A 22,237-nucleotide genomic window follows, 5' to 3' on the forward strand; every position below is an offset into this window, starting at 1 on the left:
GGCACTTTGTCCGATCGGAATTCTCTACACACAATCGGACAAAGTCCGATCGGATCATGTTGTCGGAAAGTGGTATAGCCCAGCTCTAAAACTTTGTCCTTCAGATATTCCGACTGAAACAGTTTGATGGAGCCCACACACAGTCGGATTATCCGACAACACTGAATTTTCCATCGGAATGTCCGATCGTGTGTACAAGGGCTAACTAGTGAAGGACACAGCTGCACCAGATTCTGTGTGCTGCAGTTTTAGTACCCCCCCCCCCCCCCCCCCCCATAGTGTTGCCTTTGAAAAATGTAGGGTACCAAAGTCTGTAGGCTTGACATGTTTGGTATTTATTTACTCAGCAAAACTTCAACTTTTATATTTGACCAAAAATGTATAATGCTGTATATTGCATGCATGTGTCCTAAAATTCACTTTAATGTATATTACTTACATTTTGAAGTCCATAAAATATTGTGCTAATATCACGTGAAAAAACCCCAAAAAATCTGGATATTAGTTAGAGCTATAGTCACCACAGAATCTCTAGAAAATAGGCAAAAATACTGAAAATGTCCCAGAATATTTAACCAATATTGTGACTAGCATTAATATTAAGGTAGAACATTATTGTTTTTTTATACAAAATAGAAGACATTTTTTTACCTTGAATTTCACCCAAAAATGAAGATCATTGTCATTGAAGGACCTTTTCGGGAAGATCTGCAGAGCTTCATCCTCATACTGACCGCTCAAAGTCATGAAGTCATTAAGCGTTTCTGTGGGCAACCCAACTGTCTTCATCTTATCCTCATAATATTGTGTCGATTCCTGGATGGCCGCTTCATTCTCCTTCTCAGCCAGAGCAAGCATGGCATCCTCCATGCAGACAAACTTGGAGGAGCATAAAGCTTCAGTGTAAATTTTAACCAGCTCACCCAACCCTGAGACGAGGAGACAAATGGATGACTTTTTAATATAACTGAAGGTTATGTTTGTTGAATTCTTTCTAACTCAACTAAACTAGTTCAGCTCTTTGGACATACTGCGTGTGCAATGTGTCTTATGTGCAATTCGTTTCGTTCCAAATTAGTTTTATTTTTAACTAATTTCAACAAATTTGTTAATTTAGAAATATTCAAATTAACAAAAACCTGTTTAACAAATTTTTCCGAATAGTCGTAAATTCAAATAGTCGTAAATTCAAATATTTAAAAATTTGTAAAATCAAATATTTGGAAAATCCAGAAATTTGAAAATTAAAAAATTCAGTAATTCAAGATTCGAAAATCGGAAAAATTAGAACAAAAAATCAAAGAATGAATATCCAAAAATAAGAAAGAAAATCAGGAAATTTTAAAATCTGAAATAATAATGAAGTAATAATAATGTAACTATTACTAACTATTAAATTATCGTATTGGACTTTCCTTTCAATTTTGACTGTCAGTGAACGTAACGAATACAAATTTATCTGAAGTTATGAATTATTCAAAATAACGAATGTCGCATCTAAACAAATGAAATTACTAAAAACAAATTAATAATAACAATAAATATTATTATTAGTTTGTTCTGTTCCATTTGTTTAGATGCAAAATTTGTTATTTATAATATTTATAATTTGTAACTTCTGATAAATTCGTATTCGTATTCGTTCACTAACAGCCATATTTGAAAGGAAATTCCTATACTTATAATTTAATAGTTAGTTACTATTAGTTACTTATTATTTAGAATTTTCGTTCTTTTGGATTTTTTTATTTTTGAATTTCTGAATTTCTGGATTTTCGAATTTCGAATTTACGATTTCTCGAATTTACAAATGTACACATTATCGCATTTTCAAATTTACAAATTTTAAAATTTTGATCATAACGAATGCAACGAAAACAAAACAAAATGAATGAAACGAAAACAAACACATTTTTTGGCAGTACACATGTCTACACGTTATTCACAAGTTGATGGCTACAGTACAGCTTGTGATCTACTTGTTTAGTCGACTCCCTACTTGAAAGTGAAAGTGATTCAATGGCTTTATAGCCACCGATCTCTTTCACAGAGCAGGCGGCACAGTGAAATATATAATATTCTGGGGGTTTACGTAATTTTATTGCCAAAAAAATCAAGATTTATACACGTGTATATGAATACATTTGCTGTAGCTGAACCATTTGCTGTAGGGTTCTTCAACTTTTGCTCCCTGGTGAGTGGAGAAGGATTAGCATTTTTTGTAGAGCTAGGCTCATTTTCTTAAATTACGAGTGACTTTCTAATAAAAATCACTATTATATGGGTTAAAAGAATTTGATGAAATGTCTTAATAACACAAAGACCTTTGCTCACACCTGGCACATCGGATTCACATTTCCCAGACTAGTTTGCAAATTTTATGTCGGAAAATGTGAAATATGTAAGAGCTTTATAAATGTATAATAACAACAGCGTGTGACTGTGGTGGGGACATTAGAGTGTAAGCTCCTCTGGTGCAGAGACTGATGTGAATGATTTAGTCTCCCACAGAAGGACCCCTTTATGTACAATGGGTTAGCGAAAAAAACGTTTGAACTCACTGTGTCCGGTCACTATGACTGTTTTATTCACTCTCTTTGTATCGGCATTTTTCCAGATGAAGTCACAGAATTCCTTGCACTGATCCACAAAGTTCCTATTGAGCTCATCGTCTGGGACTTCCTCCAGTCTCTGAAGAAATTCTTTATTGGTGGTGGGAATATCAAACACAAAGCATTTCCGATCTCCAAAATACGTTTGGAGGCACCATCTGTTTTTACTGTATATCATATCCATCAGTGTCATTCTATAATATGCTGTGTAAATGGATTCAGAAATGTAGAAAAAGATAGCTGATTAGTTGTTAGTTGATTTACTGTTAAAGGATATATGAATCCTCATCTTATAAAGGGGGCAGCGTACCTTGGCCATTGGAGGACCGACAGGTTGTTGTCCGAGCCAAAAATCTGACCACGCTTGGATGGATAGGGTGGTCAGTTTGAAATAGGAAAGCAAAGGGACTGGCAGGATCACCAGGGATTTCACACAAAGTATGCAATATCAAGGGAACAGGATACTTTTTAACATAAGTACATGGAACAACATACACATATCAGGAATATAAAATGTTGGGGGGGGGGGGGGACATATTCTGTAACTGTTGACATCTGCTGTCATTGTATCTTCCTCCAGCACCATCACCACCAAAAATGTGCCACCTTTTCAGTTTTTAAGGGCTGTGTGTGGCAGTTTCTTGCAACCCTTGTTGTGTTAGCAGTGGAGCAGGTGTGTTGGGGTTGAAAAGCCCTGGGCATGCAAGGTACACCCCACAAAATCTTTAAATAAAGAGCTTGGATGTACCTTGTATGTGCAGAGCTTACCAACCTCACCACATCTGTTCCTCTGCATCAATCATCTTTATCCAACTGTTTCCTAATTTGTGTATAAGGAGTAGTGTTGGGGGTACTATGTACTCACCCTGTACTCATTCACATGGGGGGTGGGATCTGGGGGCCCTCTTCTCTTGGCTTTCAGATTCCAACAAGCCCCCCACCCTCAGACCCCCACAACCACAGCCCAGGGTCGTAAGGAAGAGACCCTCAACATGGGGATAAGGTATTTTGGGGTGGGGGCAGAGCACAAACCCTCATGTTGAGGGCATGTGGCCTGGTATGGTTCAAGAGGGGGAGGGCTGCACGGATAAGGGTCTGGTGTGGATCTTTTTTCTTTTTTTTTAAATAGCCAGGTGCCAACAATTGTAACTGTGACTTTAGAAATGTCATTTTTGCTGCAGCATGTTCTATACATGCTACAGATGCCCCATTTTACAGGCAGGCTAAGGGGACCCCCAAGCACTATATTTAAATACAATTTTCATTGTTATTTTTGCACTTTAAGCATCATTAATATCACTGCTCCTGAAAAAAACGATTGTTTAAAAATATTTTTTTGCATTGATACATTTCCGCCAGAGCAGTACCCAGAAGCCCTGTCATGTACCTGGAGAATGGAGCCTGACGTTTAGAGGAAGACAATCTCTTACACCTAGAGGCCCGGTACCCCTGATAATGTAAACAGGAGGCATGGAAGCCTGGAGTGGCAAGTGTGCCTAGAAGTTTGGATGGTGAAGGCTGCAGATGAGAGGTCTGTGCGTACTTGGCTGCAGACTGGATCGTGATGCAAGGCAGCAAGTACTTGGCAGGCTGGCAGGTGGCAGACAGCAGGTGAGGCAAGCTGGGTCGGTCACTAGCAGGCACCTCGGGAACAGAGCAGTAGGCAACAGAGTAGTCAGGTTCAGGCTGGAGTTGGCACTGGCAAACGGACAGACAGAGGGATCAAGCAGAGACATGGTCGAAGAGAAAGCCAGGGGTTGGTTCAGGTAGAGTACAAGTGTAGTCACACGGATTTAGAACAGCAACAGGGTCAAACACAAGAAACAGGTAGCAGATAGCAGAACACTGTAGACCATAAGGCAAAGTGCAAAGGCGCAGCAGTGTGAAAAGTGTGGCGTGCATTTGTATTAAGCCTCCTTTACCCTGATACCCCTAACTAAAATCTAGTGGACCCAATTGCCTTCAGAAGTCACCTAATTAGTAAATAGAGTCCACCTGTGTGTAATTTAATCTCAGTATAAATACAGCTCTTCGGTGAAGCCATCAAAGGTTTGTTAGAGAATCTTAGTGAACAAACAGCATCACGATGGCCAAGGAACACACCAGACAGGTCAGAGATAAAGTTGTGGAGAAGTATAAAGCAGGGTTAGGTTATGAAAAAAAATTTTGCAAGCTTTGAACATCTCATGGAGCTCTGTTCAATCCATCACCCAAAAATTGAAAGAGTATGGCACAACTGCAAACCTACCAAGACATGGCCGTCCACCTAAACTGACCGGCCGGGCAAGGAGAGCATTCATCAGAGAAGCAGCCAAGCGGTCCATAGCAACTCTAGAGGAGCTGCAGAGATCCACAGCTCAGGGGGGAGAATCTGTCCACAGGACAACTATTAGTCGTCTCTCCGCAAATCTTTACTGAGGAGTGGCAAGAAGAAAGCAATTTCCCAGTCCCATTTGCAGTTTGCAAGAAGCCATGTGGGGGACACAGCAAACATGTAGAAAAATTTGCTCTGGTCAGATGAGACTATCCAATCTGACAGAGCTTGAGCTACTTTGCAAAGAATGGGCATGAATTTTACTTTCTAGATGTCCAAATCTGGTAGAGACATCCCCAAAAAGACTTGCAGCTATAATTGCAGTGAAAGGGGGGGGTTCTACAAATTACTGATTCAGGGGGGCACCATACAAATGCCCCCCACACTCTTCACATATTTGTAAAAAAAAAATGAAAATCATTTATCATTTTGCTTCCACGTCACAATTATCTGCCACATTGTGTTTCTCTATCACATAAAATCCCAATAAAATACATTTGCAATTTTGGTTGTAACATGACAAACTATGGACAGTTTCAAGGGGTATGAATACTTTTTAAAGGCATTATACATTGTGAACAGAGGAGGTCACTGGCCTGGCATGGATGCCATTTAGAGAACACGTTGCATTTTTCTTCTCAGTGAATGCAAAACATTTTCTGATTGGATGAGGTAAAGAGGCAGGCGGTGACATCACAGTCTGCACCTCATCCAATCAGAAAATGCATTGCATCTGTTGATTAAATGCAAAACGTTCTCTGAATGGCACCAGTGACCTCCTGTGTTTACTAAGCAGCAGGGTAGTCTCTCGCTAGGGAACCTGTAAGCTAGCTGCAATCACTGTAATAGCCGTGCCTATTTCCAGCTTTGAAAATGTATTCATACCCCTTGTACATACCTACATTGGTCGAAGCTGAGCCAACTATGTAGCCAATGTAACTATTCAAAAATATCTATATCTGGAATTCAGCATTACATTTAGTTTGGCTGAGCCCAACCAAAACTGCTTGTTAAGGTTTGGTAAACAAGGGTTATGACCTGCAATGCATCATATATGTGGACTGTCTACCGTGCAACCAGTTCAGGTCCTGGATTACTCAACAAGAAATTTCACAGCTCCAGTAATGCAATTTTCATAAATATTTTGTTGAAAATGTCCCTGTCACCTTGGAAATGTATCAGATGGGCAGGTTGTAGGATCAGTACTTACTTCTCCGGTGACTGGTGAGTCAAATTTTCAAATTTTCAGAGGCTTGTAGTGCCACTGACCACTGGACAGATACATACTGATCTTTTACTACCTATCCATGGTCTATGTTTTCACCAAGGTGATTGGGCTGCTTTAGAGTATGGATACTACAGAATACATACGCTGTTTATGTTTTAAAGCCTTCTCCATGTACTCGTCTGCTGATATCCGTTCCCCATCAATCTCCAGGTTCAGAGGGAAATCTCTCAATGCCCAAATAAAAAAGGGGAGATGTCTAGAGAACTCTGCCTCGTCCTGATTTTCTTTTGATCTCAACTTTATAAATTTGGGGAGATCCGTTAAAAATCTGTCAAAGGTTATTAAGGACATACAAAGAGATATTTTTTCTTCTGCGGAAAGAAATAATAATTGGTTAAAATGTAGCCAGTTAACCACTTGAACTTCGGAAGGTTTTACCCCTTTCATGACCAGGCCATTTTTTGCTTTTCAGCACTGCGCTATTTATTTAATTTTAATTATTTTTATTGACAGACATATAAAAAACATATTGGTACAACAACCAGCATGCTCAACATGAGCGTAAAGAGCCATAAGTTTTGGTACATAGATACATGAGAAGTACAAATTTGTAATTGTATATACTTGAGTGCCCAGTCCCAATAAAGAACAGTTACATATATATACAGGGTAGGCGGGTTCCATTTTAACATTATTCCCAGTTTGTTCTCCAATTCTCACACATCGTAAGTATAGAAAAGAAATGACTCACAATATAGAAGAGATAGTGAGAGTGGGGGAGCACCAAGTGTTCCACACCTTGTCGTATTTGCTGGGACAACCCATCTGCTCAAAACGTTTTTTTTTCATAAGGCAGTATCTGATTCACCATCTGGATCCATTGATGAGTAGATGGGGGGGAGCAGATTGGTTCCACTTAAAGCGGAGCTCCACCCTAAAGTGGACCTTCCGCTCATCGGAATCCTCCCCCCCTCCGGCGCCACAATTGGCACCTTTCAGGGGGGAGGGGGGTGCAGGTACCTGTACAGTACAGGTATCTGCACCCACTTCCGGGATAGCTCTCTGCGGAAAGGGGCGTAGATTACGCCCCTTTCCGAAAGTCCCCCGCTGCCTGCTGGGAAACACACAGATCACAGAGGCAGCGGGTCCAGCCTTATTGTGCAGCGCCACTCGCGCATGCGCAGTAGGGAACCGGGAAATGAAGCCGATGGCGGCGGCAGCACCCGAGAGACGATCGAGAGATCGGCTTCGGTTGCTGACATCGCGGGCGCGCTGGAGAGGTAAGTGTCATTATTTTAAAAGTCAGCAGCTGCAGTATTTGTAGCTGCTGGCTTTTAAAAAAAAAAGTCCCGGCGGACTCCCGCTTTAAGTGTGATAGCCTTACGAGCTAAAAATAGTGTTTCTCTCAGTATTATTCTAGTACATTTTGGCCATTGCTCCTCATCTAATATACCCAGTACACAGATGCGTGGATCACATGGCACAGAGATGAGAGAATTTTATCACCCGTTTCCAGTATACATCAATAACAGGGTGTAGCCACATAACGTGAATAAAGTCTGCACGCTGGTTGGTACATCAAGTACACGCCGGTGTTGGGATAGGATGCATCACCTGCAACCGACCCGTGGTCTGGTAAGGCTGATGCACCATGTATAGTTGAATAAGCTTGTTTTAACCACCCACCGACCGCCGCACGCCGATTTACATCGGCAGAATGGCAGGGGTAGGCAAAAGGGCGTACCTGTACGTCCCTTTGAATTTGCCGCTTAGCGGGCATGCACGCACCTGCTGCCCACCGTGTGAACTCAATGCTTACTACCAGCCGGTAATTGCGCGGTCATGCAACATTGTACCCAAATTAACTTTATATAACATTTTTTTCACACAAACAGAGCTTTGTTTTGATGCTATTTCATCACCATTGGGTTTCGTACATTTTTATTATATAAAGAAATTGACTGGGGTAATGGCACTGCTGGGACAGTTAAAGGGCAAAAATTTGTAAACCTATTACAGGACAATTTTATGGTACAGTTTGAGGCCCCAACTAGGAATGATGCTCTGTTGGACCTGGTAATCTCAAACCATGCAGAACGTATTACTAATGTTCAGATAAAGGAACATCTGGGTAGCAGTGACCATAACATGATTTCATTTGATGTTAGCTGTAAGCAAAAATCACATACGGGGAAGATAAAAACACTTAATTTCAAGAGAGCAAATTTTCCAAGGATGAGGGCCGCTCTCCAGGACTTAGAATGGGAGAGAATATTGGCACCAATGGGCACAGAACAGAAATGGGAATTCTTCAAAAAGCTTGTTTGTGATCTCACGGCAAAGTATATTCCCATGGGTAATACGTTTAAAAGGTTAAAAATAAAGCCGATGTGGCTCACGGCCAAAGTTAAAAAAGCTATAAACTATAAAAAAAGAGCTTTCAAAAAATATAAAAATGAAGGAACACTAGTGTCATTTAAATGTTACAAGGAATTTAACAGAATATGTAAAAAGGAAATCAAGGATGCAAAAATTCAAAATGAAAGACATATTGCAAAAGACAGTAGGACAAACCCCAAAAAATTCTTCAAATATATTAATAGTAAAAAGGTTAAGTCTGAGCATGTAGGCCCTTTGCAAAATAATCTGGAGTGGGTGACTGGGGACAAAGAGAAGGCTAACTTATTAAATACTTTCTTCAGCTCTGTGTATATAAAGGAGCATGGGGGAGCTCATGTCCACAATGGGGGTGGTACTGACGCAGCCCCTAATCCACAATGGCTCATAAGTGATATGGTCCAGAAATATTTGGACAGAATAAAGGTGGAGAAAGCACCTGGACCTGATGGCATCCACCCACGGATCCTAAAAGAATTGAGCTCTGTAATTTCAAAGCCATTGTATCTAATTTTTAGGGACTCAATGACAGGAATAGTACCACTGGATTGGCGCAGGGCCAATGTGGTGCCTATATTTAAAAAGGGAACAAAGTCTTTACCAAGTAATTATAGACCCGTTAGTTTAACTTCTATAGTTGGGAAGATACTGGAGGGATTAATAAAAGACCACATAGATGAGTTCTTGCAGGAAAAAAATATTTTGAGCAACAGACAGCATGGATTCATGAAAGACAGGAGTTGTCAGACAACCCTGATTTCTTTTTATGAGGTGGTAAGTAAAACCTTGGACAGAGGGGTGGCGGTGGACATGATATATTTGGATTTTGCAAAAGCATTCGATACAGTTCCACACACACGGCTCATGTGTAAGGTAAAGTCTACAGGTTTGGAAACATCAGTTTGTAAATGGATAGAAAACTGGCTAAAAGACAGAATTCAGAGAGTAGTGGTTAATGATTCTTACTCTGAATGGTCTAAGGTTATGAGTGGTGTACCCCAAGGTTCAGTGCTGGGACCCTTACTTTTTAATATCTTTATAAATGATATTGGGTCTGGGATCAAGAGTAACATTTCCGTCTTTGCAGATGACACCAAGCTATGTGGTGCAATAACGTCCTTACAGGATGTCACCAATTTACAAGCAGACCTCAATGCTCTGTCTAATTGGGCGACTATGTGGCAGATGAGGTTTAATGTTGAGAAATGTAAGGTTATGCACTTGGGGGCTAAGAATATGCATCATACACGCTAGGGGGAGTACAACTGGGGGAATCCATAGTGGAGAAGGATCTGGGGGTTTTGGTAGATCATAAGCTCAATAATAGCATGCAATGCCAAGCTGTGGTTTCCAAAGCGAGCAAAGTCCTTTCCTGTATTAAGAGAGGTATGTACTTCAGAGAGAGAGATATCATTTTGCCCCTGTTCAAATCATTAGTAAGACCTCATCTGGAATATGCCGTTCAGTTTTGGGCACCAGTTCTCAAAAAGGATATCGGGGAACTGGAGAAAGTGCAGAGAAGGGCAACCAAACTGATAAGAGGCATGGAGCAACTCAGCTATGAGCAAAGATTAGAGGAACTGAATTTATTCACTCTTGATAAGAGGAGATTAAGGGGGGATTTGATCAACATGTACAAATATATAAGGGGTCCATATAGGGAACTTGGTGTCGAGTTATTCACTTTAAAGTCAACAAAGAGGACAAGGGGGCACTCTTTACGTCTAGAGGAGAAGAGATTTCATCTCCAAATACGGAAAGGTTTCTTCACAGTAAGAGCTGTGAAAATGTGGAATAGACTCCCTGCAGAGGTGGTTATGGCCAGCTCAGTGGATTGCTTTAAGAAAGGCCTGGATTATTTCCTAAGTGTACGTAATATAACTGGGTACTAAAATTTATAGGTAAAGTTGATCCGGGGAAAATCCGATTGCCTCTCGGGGGATCAGGAAGGAATTTTTTCCCCTGCTTTAGCAAATTGGATCATGCTCTGCTGGGGTTTTTGCCTTCCTCTGGATCAACTGTGGGTATAGAATTGGGTATATGGGCTGGTATATGTATGTGTGTATATATATATTTTTTTTTGAACTGGATGGACTTGTGTCTTTTTTCAACCTGACTAACTATGTAACTATGTAACGAAAGAAGGATGAAAATGAGCAAAAAATATATTTTATATTTTCTCTTATAAAACATATCCAATAAAATCTAATTTCTTCATTAAATTCTGACAAAATGTATTACGTATACTGTAGTTACATAGTAGGTGATGTTGAAAAAAGACACAAGTCCATCAAGTTCAACCTATGTGTGTGATTATATCTCAGTATTACATTGTATATCCCTGTATGTTGTGGTCGTTCAGGTCATTCAGGTGCTTATCTAATAGTTTCAAAAAACTATCGATGCCCCCCGCTGACACCACCTCCTGTGGAAGGGAATTCCACATTCTTGCCGCTCTTACAGTAAAGTACATACAGTGGTGTGAAAAAGTGTTTGCCCCCTTCCTCATTTCCTGTTCCTTTGCATGTTTGTCACACTTAAGTGTTTCGGAACATCAAACCAATTTAAACAATAGTCAAGGACAACACAAGTAAACACAAAATGCAATTTGTAAATGAAGGTGTTTATTATTAAAGGTGAAAAAAAATCCAAACCATCATGGCCCTGTGTGAAAAAGTGATTGCCCCCTAAACCTAATAACTGGTTGGGCCACCCTTAGCAGCAACAACTGCAACCAAGCGTTTGCGATAACGTGCAATGAGGCTTTTACAGCGTCCTGGAGGAATTTTGGCCCACTCATCTTTGCAGAATTGTCCTAATTCAGTTACATTAGAGGGTTTTCGAGCATGAATGGCCTTTTTAAGGTCATACCACAACATCTCAATAGGATTCAGGTCAGGACTTTGGCTAGGCCACTCCAAAGTCTTCATTTTGTTTTTCTTCAGCCATTCGGTGGTGGACTTGCTGGTGTGTTTAGGATCATTGTCCTGCTGCAGAACCCAAGTTCGTTTCAGCTTGAGTACACGAACAGATGGCCGGACATTCTCCTTCAGGATCTCTTGGTAGACAGCAGAATTCATAGTTCCTTTTATCACGGCAAGTCTTCCAGGTCCTGAAGCAGCAAAACAGCCCCAGACCATCACACTACCACCACCATATTTTACTGTTGGTATAATGTTCTTTTTATGAAATGCAGTGTTCCTTCTACGCCAGATATACTTGGACACACACCTTCCAAAGAGTTCCACTTTTGTCTCATCGGTCCACAGAATGTTGTCCCAAAAGTCTTGGGGATCATCAAGATGTGTTGTGGAGAAATTGAGAAGAGCTTTGATGTTCTTTTTGCTCAGCAGTGGTTTTCTCCTTGGAACTCTGCCATGCAGGCCATTTTTGCCCAGTCTTTTCCTGATGGTGGAGGCATGAACGCTGACCTTAACTGAGGCAAGTGAGGCCTGCAGTTCCTTGGACGTTGTTGTGGGGTCTTTTGTGACCTCTTGGATGAGTCGTCGCTGCGCTCTTGGGGTAATTTTGGGCGGCCGGCCACTCCTGGGAAGGTTCACCACTGTTCCATGTCTTCGCCATTTGTGGATAATGGCTCTCACTGTGGTTTGCTGGATTCCCAAAGCTTTGGAAATGGCTTTATAACCCTTTCCAGACTGATAGATCTCAATTACTTTCTTTCTCAATTGTTCCTGAATTTCTTTGGGTCTCGGCATGATGTGTAGCTTTTAAGGATCTTCTGGTGGACCTTACTGTGTCAAGCAGCTCCTATTTAAGTGATGCCTTGATTGTGAACAGGTGTGGCAATAATCAGGCCTGGGTGTGGCTAGAGAAATTGAACTCAGGTGTGGACAACCACAGTTATAGTATGTTTTAACAAGGGGGGCAATCACTTTTTCACACAGGGCCATGATGGTTTGGATTTTCTTTCACCTTTAATAATAAACACCTTCATTTACAAATTGCATTTTGTGTTTACTTGTGTTGTCCTTGACTATTGTTTAAATTGGTTTGATGTTCCGAAACACTTAAGTGTGACAAACATGCAAAGGAACAGGAAATGAGGAAGGGGGCAAACACTTTTTCACACCACTGTAGTTTAAGGTTAAACCTCTTTTCCTCTAATTTTAATGAGTGGGCACAAGTCTTGTTAAACTCCCTTCCACAAAAAAGTTTTATCCCAATTGTGGGGTCACCAGTATGGAATTTATAAATTGAAATAATTTCCCCTCTCAAGCGTCTCTTCTCCAGAGAGAATAAGTTCAGTAACGCTTTGTTGCCCTTCTTTGTACTCGCTCCATTTCCAGTACATCCTTCCTGAGGACTGGTGCCCAGAACTGGACAGCATACTCCAGGTGCGGCCGGAACACAGACTTGGAAAATTATCATTCTATTTCTGGAGTTGATCCCCTTTTTTATGCATGCCGATATTCTGTTTGCTATTTTGTACAGTAAACTTTTATGGGGAACTGTGTCAAATGCTTTTGCAAAATCCAGATACACCACATCTACAGGCCTGTCTTTATCTAGATGGCAGCTCACCTCCTCATAGAAGGTTAATAGATTGGTTTGGAAAGAACGATTCTTCATGAATGCATGCTGATTACTGCTAATGATACCATTCTCATTACTAAAATCTTGTATATGGTCCCTTAGCATCCCTTCCAAGAGTTTACATACTATGGATGTTAGGCTAACTGGTCTGTAATTCCCAGGGATGTATTTTTGGGCCCTTTTTATTGGTGCTACATTGGCTTTTCTTCAATATGCTAGTACCATCTCAGTCAGTAGACGGTCAGTAAAAATTAGGAACAATGGTCTAGCAGTTACTTGAATGAGTTCCCTAAGTACCCTCGGGTGCAAGCCATCTGGTCCCGGTGATTTATTAATGTTAAGTTTCCCAAGTCTAATCCTAATTCTGTCCTCTGTTAGCCATGGAGGTGCTTCCTGTGATTTGTCATAAGGATAAACACTGCAGTTTATGTTACTGAAGCCCCCTAATTCCCTTGTGAAGACTGAGGAGAAGAATAAATTCAATACCTTCGCCATCTCCCCATCCTTTGTAACCAGATGACCTCATATTCTCATACATGTTGCAAGTGCTGGCAGTAATCTGGGGCTGATCCTGCTAGCACTGCATTTTTGGGGACCCTAGTATAGTTCTGATTGTGATCAAGATATTGATCCATATAGACACTATACTAGTAATGGTGGTGCTCAGCGACTTAGAGTGTGACTGTGATAGTGTGGCCGGAAATCTGGCGATAACTGACACAGGCTGGGAGCAACACTAACTGACAATTCCTGTGTTGGCTATGGGACAGGAAATTAAGGGAAATCTCCCCAATGGATGGACACAGATGGCAAAAAAAAAAAAAAAACACCACATGACAGGGGTTTTAATCCTCCCTTAGTCTATCTGAAATAAAGAAAGGAAAAAAAGTTTTCCCTTTAGATACACTATAATTCTGTGTTTTCCCTTTACAGAAGAGACAATTACAATGTATTAGTTATAAAAGAAGAAAGAACATTTTTTTGTTTCATTCATTATTCTGTTCTCTCTCTGGCATCTCTTCAAGATCTACAACCAATCTGTTAGAACATGAATACAATAAATCACCAGAACCCTAGGATGAAAAGGATACGTTAGGTTATTTAGGGCATCCTTGTCGATGGTTCCTTTGCTATTATACACCATGGTGCTGCTTAGCAGGAGAGCGAGGGTAATAATGCCCATATCATTTAGGAAATACCACTAAAAAGAAACAAATTCACATGATGGTAAGACAGGATTACTGAAGTGGAAGCTTCCTGCACTTTCCTGGTGACCGGTACCAGCACTGGATCTCTTCATACAGCGTTACAGTCGTTGGTCTTCTTTTTTCTCAGAAGAATAGGGTGACAGCATGGTGGAGGTAGGAGGTTAAAGCTGCTGATCCTTTAGCCACTTCTAGCCCAATCACGTCATATGACGTCCTGGACTATAAGTGGAGATATCTGAATGATGGGTGCAGCTACAGGCACCATTCAGACATCTTCTCTTCACCCTTGTACACACGGTCGGACATTCCAATGGACAATGTCTGATCGGACCGTGTTATCAGATAATCCGACAGTGTGTGGGCTCCATCGGACTGTTTTCGTAGGAGTATCCGATGGACCAAGTTTTCCAGCTGGGCTATAACATTTTCCGCCAACATGATCCGATTGGACTTTGTCCGATCATGTGTAGAGAATTCCGATTGGACAAAGTGCCACGCATGCTCAGATAAAATTCCTAGACCAAAGCTATTGGCTACTAGCCTGAACGTAGTCCCGTCCTAACGAAATAACGTCATTGCGTTAAGTACAATGGGATTTTCTGACAACTTTGTCCGACTGTGTGTATGCAACAGTTTCGGACAAAATCCGTCAGACAAAATCCGATGGATTTGGTTGTCGGAATGTCCGACCGTGTGTACAAGGGCTTAGAGCCGGCGATTCTGTGCACCGTAAGAACAATCACAGTAGCAATCTAGCCGCTTGATCATTCTTACAGGTGATGAGAGGGGATATCCCCCTCTCCTGCCGTCCTCCGCCACCGCCGGACGTAGATCATAGAGATTTTCGGTGACCAGATGGGTCCCAGTAATCTCTATGACCTTTGGAGGTCCGGGCACGACGTTATGACTTCACGTCCGGCTGGCGTAAGTAAACAAAGCTGAGAATTTGGCTGGAAAGAAAGAGATCATTCTTTCTTTCTTTTTTTTATTTCAATCTTTCCAGCTTAGAGGAGAGATGTGGGGTGGGAATATGAGCACTGAGCCGTGATTGGAGAAAGTCATCATCACTTTGTCCAATCAGGAACTCAGTGCTCTGTGCCCTGTGAAAGGGGTCTTAGAGATAGGTAGGTGGATGAGGAACAGTAACCAAAATTCAGAACAAAGATGCTGAAATACAGAAGATTAAATAATTCACTTGGCCTGACATAGCAAATTCATTCTTAAGCCCCGTACACACTATCAGATTGTCTGCTGAGTTTTTCCTTCAGATTTACCAAAACCATGTAGTACAAGGGCCTGCCTGATTGCATACACATTGAAACTCCTAAAGTTTGACCTCGTATTATATGGTTTTGGTAAATCTGAAGGAAAAACTCAGCAGACAATCTGATAGTGTGTACGGGACTTAACAATACCTGCAAAACTAAAACACAGAACCTACGAGAAAAGGAAATTACGATAATCATAATAAATAATTTCCAGTCTTATAATCTCACCCTCCCTACACCTTCCAGCCCTTCAGTGTCCAGGAGAACCAGAGTGTGATCCTTCTTTATGGGGTGAGGAACACACCACATCCAGATGCCTTTAGTTTCGGGTTGAAGGGTGTCACCCAGCTTAAAGCCTATGGACATTAAATATGGAAAACCCTTATTAACATCATCTATAAGCAACAATAAATTTCCTACTAATTGATATATCACCTCTCTGGGATCCGGCCAGCTTGTTCATCAGGTAGGACTTCCCTGTCCGATACATGCCTATGATGGACACCACCACCACTGGTTGATTGATTCCAGACAAAATATTGATGGCATCGGGGTTTGCTACAAGCTTTCCATGTGTTGTGTTTTCAATTAGGCAGATGGGGGCTTCCATTCTGATTGGCGGCTCCACAGTGGAAGATACAGTCACGTCTGAATGGAGGAAAAATAAAGGGGCCATCTCAATATAATTGAGACAAATCAATAGGCTATGTGTCAACAACAGTCAACCCCATCTTTATTTTTAATAAATAAAAAATACCTTGTACTTGTCCTCAATACAATTCTGCTGCTTCCAAGCTTTGGCTCAAGTGGATTTAAACCTAAAATGTCTGGAGCAACAAGGAGCTATTGTAGCAGTACCCCTGTAGGGGCTGCTGGATATTGTGGTCCACCTGTCACCCTGCCCCAGCCCGGCATTCACTTCCCAGTTACTCTTGAGACAATGAACAGTCCATATGTTTGTTTTTTATTTTTATTGAGGGATTTTGAACTTGGATAGGGCAAGGGAAATTATGGAATGGTCAGAATCAATAATAGAATCAATAAGATGATGATCAGTTGGAACCTTTATTTACTGTTCTAGAGCTCCAGCCTCCTACAGCACAACGCTTATTTGTAGACTGTTCCTCTCTCTCCTGTACAATACTTGGTTCCAGGCACAGCTAGCACGTGGTAGGCCCAACTCTGACTCTGTAAGGCCTTAGCAACTGTCATTTGCAGGCCAGGACAGTGGGCCCCTTTAGTGTAGTAAAAATAAGAAAGTTTTGGTGCTAGCTGACCTATAGTGGACTACTTCTCCCAGTCAGTCCTCTTCGGGCCATGCCAGCCCTCCTGACTGCAGCTGCCCAACTCCACTGCCTATGACATCACAGTCTCTCCTGCTGGTTCTACATCCATTTCAGACTGCACACTCCCAGTCCGCTCCAGCATGCCTCCCCAGTATTCCCAACTCTGCCTGTCACTCACCCACCCTCCTGGCTGCACTCCGGTGGATCCCTCCTGGAGACTTGCCGGGCAACACTAACTCCCGTTGTCTTTCTCGGTTCCTCTCTGTGCCTCCTGTCCAGATCCTGCTTTGTTTCTCAGCAAGAATTTGCACCTGAACTTCTAAGGCCCAAGGTCACCCCCTCAGACTGGGGAGTACCTCAAAGGCCTTGAAAACCCAGTGCTCCATTTCCAGGTTCTTCCACCCGACAACTCCTCCCCAGCTGGGCTGGCCCTGGGTATATCAAGAAGGCCTGCCACCTGCCAATCCTAGTTGGGGCTGGGTTGGGGACTGGTCATGGCTCCCTGAGACACCTTCAGACAGCTCCACCTCTCTTCCCCTCCTCCCTTATAGAAGCCAGAGGGAGATAACTGAAAATGCTATATGTGGATCACCAGCCTACTCATAGCCACTCCCAGCCCACACAGATCAAAACAAACAGGCCTAGCTTACAGCTAGGCCTGATTAAATTTACCTGCACTCACAGCAAAAAAGATCGTACTTTTAGCACCTACCTAAAGTAGAGGGTGTTACACTTCTAATAGAGAATGTACTGTATTTTCACCACAAACTTTCCATTCAGAAGGTTTGCAATCTAACTAATGACAGTTTTCATTCTGATCACCACACCATGCAGGTGATGCAAAGTCACAGTAATTGTTTAAAAACCTTCCAATGCATTTTTCAGAGTTTAAAGAGGTTCTCTTCACTTACTGTCAGTAGTCTGCACTCTGCATGTGAGCATGGCTCATTGCCCGATGCCCCCAGGAGAAGAGAACGCACACGGAGACCAGGTATTGCTGGAAAGTATATTAAAGTGAGGGTATTGCGGAAATATAACAATGTCTGCATACACGGTCGCACCGGCTGAAGCACGTACAATGGACTGTACTGAAGATTTCTGTGCACGCTGTTGACACCCCTGACAGCATCCAACAGCGGAGGCAGACTGGCAACTGAGTAATGAAGGGCAGCTACCGAAACACAGCAACAGTCCCAATTCAGTCTTTCCTCCACAGGAACCTTTTTCTATGCTAAACAACCTGCCCCCAACCAGCTGGGGTTCTGTCCCTGACCTGGAACACTCGCAAAATGAGCACCAACCTCAGGGGGACTGTTCTATTTCTTAGCACTACCCACACTCAACGTGCCTTCAGAGGTCAGCCAAGGCAGCAGCATCCAATTGAACAGCTGCCACCTGATGACACCTACAAAGGCTGCAGAGGGACGTGGATTCCCACTTGTCCTCTGCTGTTCCCTCTACACGGAGGCCGTCGAACAGTTCCACCATTGCAAGAAGGCCAAACTACAATATTGCCGCAAACACTGGAGTAAGAGCAATCATTTTACCACCAGAGCTCCTGCATAGCTCCAAACTGTTGACCTGCAGGGGCTTTTAAAGAGTCACCTATGGAAAATATAGGGTACTGAAGTGTGTCGTCATTTTATCTTTTATATTTTACCAGAAAATGGGTAATTTTTGGGGTTTTTGTGCCCTAACATTAATGTTAGTCTATTTTTTACTGAAATTGTCACCATTTTATTCTGTAGGGTGTCTGCTTTTAGACAATATATCATAGTTGGGGGTTTTATTTGCTCTTCAACCTCACAATGTTTTTTTTTTAAAACGTGTGCAAAAATAATGCAAAAACAGCTCTGGCAGTGAAAGGATTAAGTGAGCATAAGTTCCCTCACCCTGCACCATATTATTATATGATTATAATGTAGCGCCAGCTCCTGAAGAGCATGTGCTACGTGTTTTTGAAATTTAACGTTACACCTGAACTGTTGTTTGGGATGAGTATAATTATTCCAAATTTTGACCTCAGCATCAGTCTGACTGGACTATAGGGTGTTCGGCCTGGCCATAGGGGGCGCTGTCTCTCCTGGCAGGCATGGAAACACAGTCTGGTTGGGTGCTTTAAGGCTACTTTCTCTCGGAGCCCACCCAGTGGGAGTGTGCTTTCTGGAAGAGGGTCCTTAAGATGCGGATGTCACATGGTTCGGGGTACCGGTCCAGAAATATGTTCTGACTCCATGGTCCTGGTCCTCCTGACCAGCCTCCAGGAAGCCTATGGCCTGGGGTGCAGATCCACCCAACTTTGCGTCTCGAGGCTGGCTAGCCCGAGGCGGGGAAACTAAGGCAGGGATTCGGAGGTAGTCCAGTGCCATCTCAAGTTGTGGAGAGGCCCACCAACTTCATAGTTATCCAGGGGAGGACTCTTCAGAAGAAGCCCACGCACGGGTTTGCTTCTTAGCAAGAGCCTTTATTGGAAGAATATTGCAGGGGAAAAAAATTGCTCAATTACGCTCCTGAAGGAAAAAGGCCTTCAGGAAAACCGGGCAAACGGCCAGCGTGCATGAGGCCTATAGCTCACAAGTTTCTTGTACTATTGGCGTGCCCATCCAATCCAAAGGCCTCCTGCCATAGAGAACACCCATGGTACATATCCAAAAATGTCTCCAAATGTCATCTGTTGGCTGTAATGTTCTGCAGAGTTCTTCAAGCTGGGTGAACTTTGTTATGTTGGGTTTATGTTCTGTGGTGTGTTGGGTGTAATATGCTGCAGTATAATTTGTACTGGGTGTAATCTTTTATTGTAGGTTAATGGAATGCATTGGTGAGTGAAGTGTGCTTGATGTTCCAGTGTGACTTGTATTGGGTGTAATGTTCTGCAGTGTAAGTTGTGCTGGATGTAATATACTGCACTGTGAAGAAATGTTGGGTGAATCATTCTATAGTGTATTGGATCTACTTTTCTGTGGTATGTTAGATGAAATGCTCTGCAGTCTGAGTTGTACTGGTTGTAAAATTCTGCAGTGTGAAGCATGCAGGGTGTAATATTCTGCAGCGTCAGTTGTGTAATAATCTGCAGTGTGAGTTTTGTTGGGTGTAATATTTTGAAGTGTGAAGCATGCAGTATGTAATATTCTGCAGCAAGAGTTGTGCTGGGTGTAATATTCTCCAGCATGAAGCATGCAGGGTGTGATGTTCTGCAGCATGAGTTGTGCTGGGTGTAATACTCTGCAGCATGAGTTGTGCTTGTTGTGGTGTTCTGCAGCATGAGTTGTGCTTGTTGTAGTGTTCTGCAGCATGAGTTGTGCTTGTTGTAGTGTTCTGCAGCATGAGTTGTGCTGGCTGAACTGTTCCGCAGCATAAGACATGTGGGGTGTAATGTTCTGCAGTATGAGTTGTGCTGGGTGTAATGCTCTGCAGTATGAGTTGTGCTGGGTGTAATGCTCTACAGCATGAGTTGTGCTGGGTGTAATGCTCTGCAGTATGAGTTGTGCTGGGTGTAATGCTCTGCAGTATGAGTTGTGCTGGGTGTAATGCTCTGCAGTATGAGTTGTGCTGGGTGTAATGCTCTGCAGTATGAGTTGTGCTGGGTGTAATGCTCTGCAGTATGAGTTGTGCTGGGTGTAATGCTCAGCAGTATGAGTTGTGCTGGGTGTAATGCTCTGCAGTATGAGTTGTGCTGGGTGTAATGCTCAGCAGTATGAGTTGTGCTGGGTGTAATGCTCTGCAGTATGTGCTGTACTGGGTGTAATGCTCAGCAGTATGAGTTGTGCTGGGTGTAATGCTCAGCAGTATGAGTTGTGCTGGGTGTAATGCTCTTCAGTATGTGCTGTACTGGGTGTAATGCTCAGCAGTATGAGTTGTGCTGGGTGTAATGCTCTTCAGTATGTGCTGTACTGGGTGTAATGCTCAGCAGTATGAGTTGTGCTGGGTGTAATGCTCTGCAGTATGAGTTGTGCTGGGTGTAATGCTCTGCAGTATGAGTTGTGCTGGGTGTAATGCTCTGCAGTATGAGTTGTGCTGGGTGTAATGCTCAGCAGTATGAGTTGTGCTGGGTGTAATGCTCTGCAGTATGAGTTGTGCTGGGTGTAATGCTCTGCAGTATGTGCTGTACTGGGTGTAATGCTCAGCAGTATGAGTTGTGCTGGGTGTAATGCTCAGCAGTATGAGTTGTGCTGGGTGTAATGCTCTGCAGTATGAGTTGTGCTGGGTGTAATGCTCTTCAGTATGTGCTGTACTGGGTGTAATGCTCAGCAGTATGAGTTGTGCTGGGTGTAATGCTCTGCAGTATGAGTTGTGCTGGGTGTAATGCTCTGCAGTATGAGTTGTGCTGGGTGTAATGCTCTTCAGTATGTGCTGTACTGGGTGTAATGCTCAGCAGTATGAGTTGTGCTGGGTGTAATGCTCTGCAGTATGAGTTGTGCTGGGTGTAATGCTCAGCAGTATGAGTTGTGCTGGGTGTAATGCTCTTCAGTATGTGCTGTACTGGGTGTAATGCTCAGCAGTATGAGTTGTGCTGGGTGTAATGCTCTGCAGTATGAGTTGTGCTGGGTGTAATGCTCTGCAGTATGAGTTGTGCTGGGTGTAATGCTCTGCAGTATGAGTTGTGCTGGGTGTAATGCTCTGCAGTATGAGTTGTGCTGGGTGTAATGCTCTTCAGTATGTGCTGTACTGGGTGTAATGCTCAGCAGTATGAGTTGTGCTGGGTGTAATGCTCTGCAGTATGAGTTGTGCTGGGTGTAATGCTCTGCAGTATGAGTTGTGCTGGGTGTAATGCTCTGCAGTATGAGTTGTGCTGGGTGTAATGCTCTGCAGTATGTGCTGTACTGGGTGTAATGCTCTGCAGTATGTGCTGTACTGGGTGTAATGCTCTGCAGTATGGGTTGTGCTGGGTGTAATGCTCTGCAGGAAAAGGTGTGGTGGATATAAGGCCTCCCTCCTGTAGCATACAATAGAACGCACAGTATGATATACAATGTTACTCACAGTACTTCCTCTTCCTTGTCCTCTCTGAGATATGACGGGGGGAGATTTCTGCTACAAAGTCAGAAGAGTTGTAGAATTTATAATATTGGAAGTGAAAGTGGAGAGCGATGAACACAAAAGACGTGGCTCGGGAACATTCTTCGGGTGAAGCCCCTGTAGTGTCACATTATGCTGCCTATCACAGGATGGTGCGGAAGTGAAGTTTCCGCCAGAAATTACGTACTGCGCATGCGTCGTGCGTTCCAAACGCTAGCGCCGTGCGTTCCAACATATGTTCGGCAATACAGTTAAGCAAAAGCATCGCAGAATGTTACGGAAGTGACGTTTAGCGTGCGTTCCAAACGCTAGCGCCGTGCGTTCCAACAAATGTTCGGCAATACAGTTAAGCAA

General features: G+C 42.7%; 1 protein-coding gene across 3 annotated transcripts in view; it reads right to left on the reverse strand.

The window, feature by feature from the left end:
• Positions 1–22,028, reverse strand: part of LOC143923385 (uncharacterized) — a 144,011-nt gene extending 121,983 nt beyond the window's left edge. For 2 of the 3 annotated variants that reach the window (XM_077447010.1, XM_077447008.1), the window contains exons 1-7: positions 17,779–17,957; positions 16,017–16,229; positions 15,810–15,937; positions 14,197–14,306; positions 6,298–6,482; positions 2,562–2,816; positions 652–929 (exon numbers count right to left, since the gene is read on the reverse strand). In XM_077447010.1, coding sequence (XP_077303136.1) covers positions 652–929; positions 2,562–2,816; positions 6,298–6,482; positions 14,197–14,306; positions 15,810–15,937; positions 16,017–16,229; positions 17,779–17,809 — 1,200 coding nt within the window. In that variant the 5' untranslated portion in view covers positions 17,810–17,957. Of the gene's footprint in view, positions 1–651; positions 930–2,561; positions 2,817–6,297; positions 6,483–14,196; positions 14,307–15,809; positions 15,938–16,016; positions 16,230–17,778; positions 17,958–21,847 lie in introns of those variants that run through there. The other variant, XM_077447009.1, reaches the window with a different exon arrangement.
• Between the last annotated feature and the right edge of the window lie 209 nt (positions 22,029–22,237).

This window comes from Lithobates pipiens, unplaced genomic scaffold (genome assembly GCF_037356315.1).
Source record: "Lithobates pipiens isolate NorthernLeopardFrog02 unplaced genomic scaffold, aLitPip1_a1.2 Scaffold_22, whole genome shotgun sequence".
Taxonomy (NCBI): domain Eukaryota; kingdom Metazoa; phylum Chordata; class Amphibia; order Anura; family Ranidae; genus Lithobates; species Lithobates pipiens.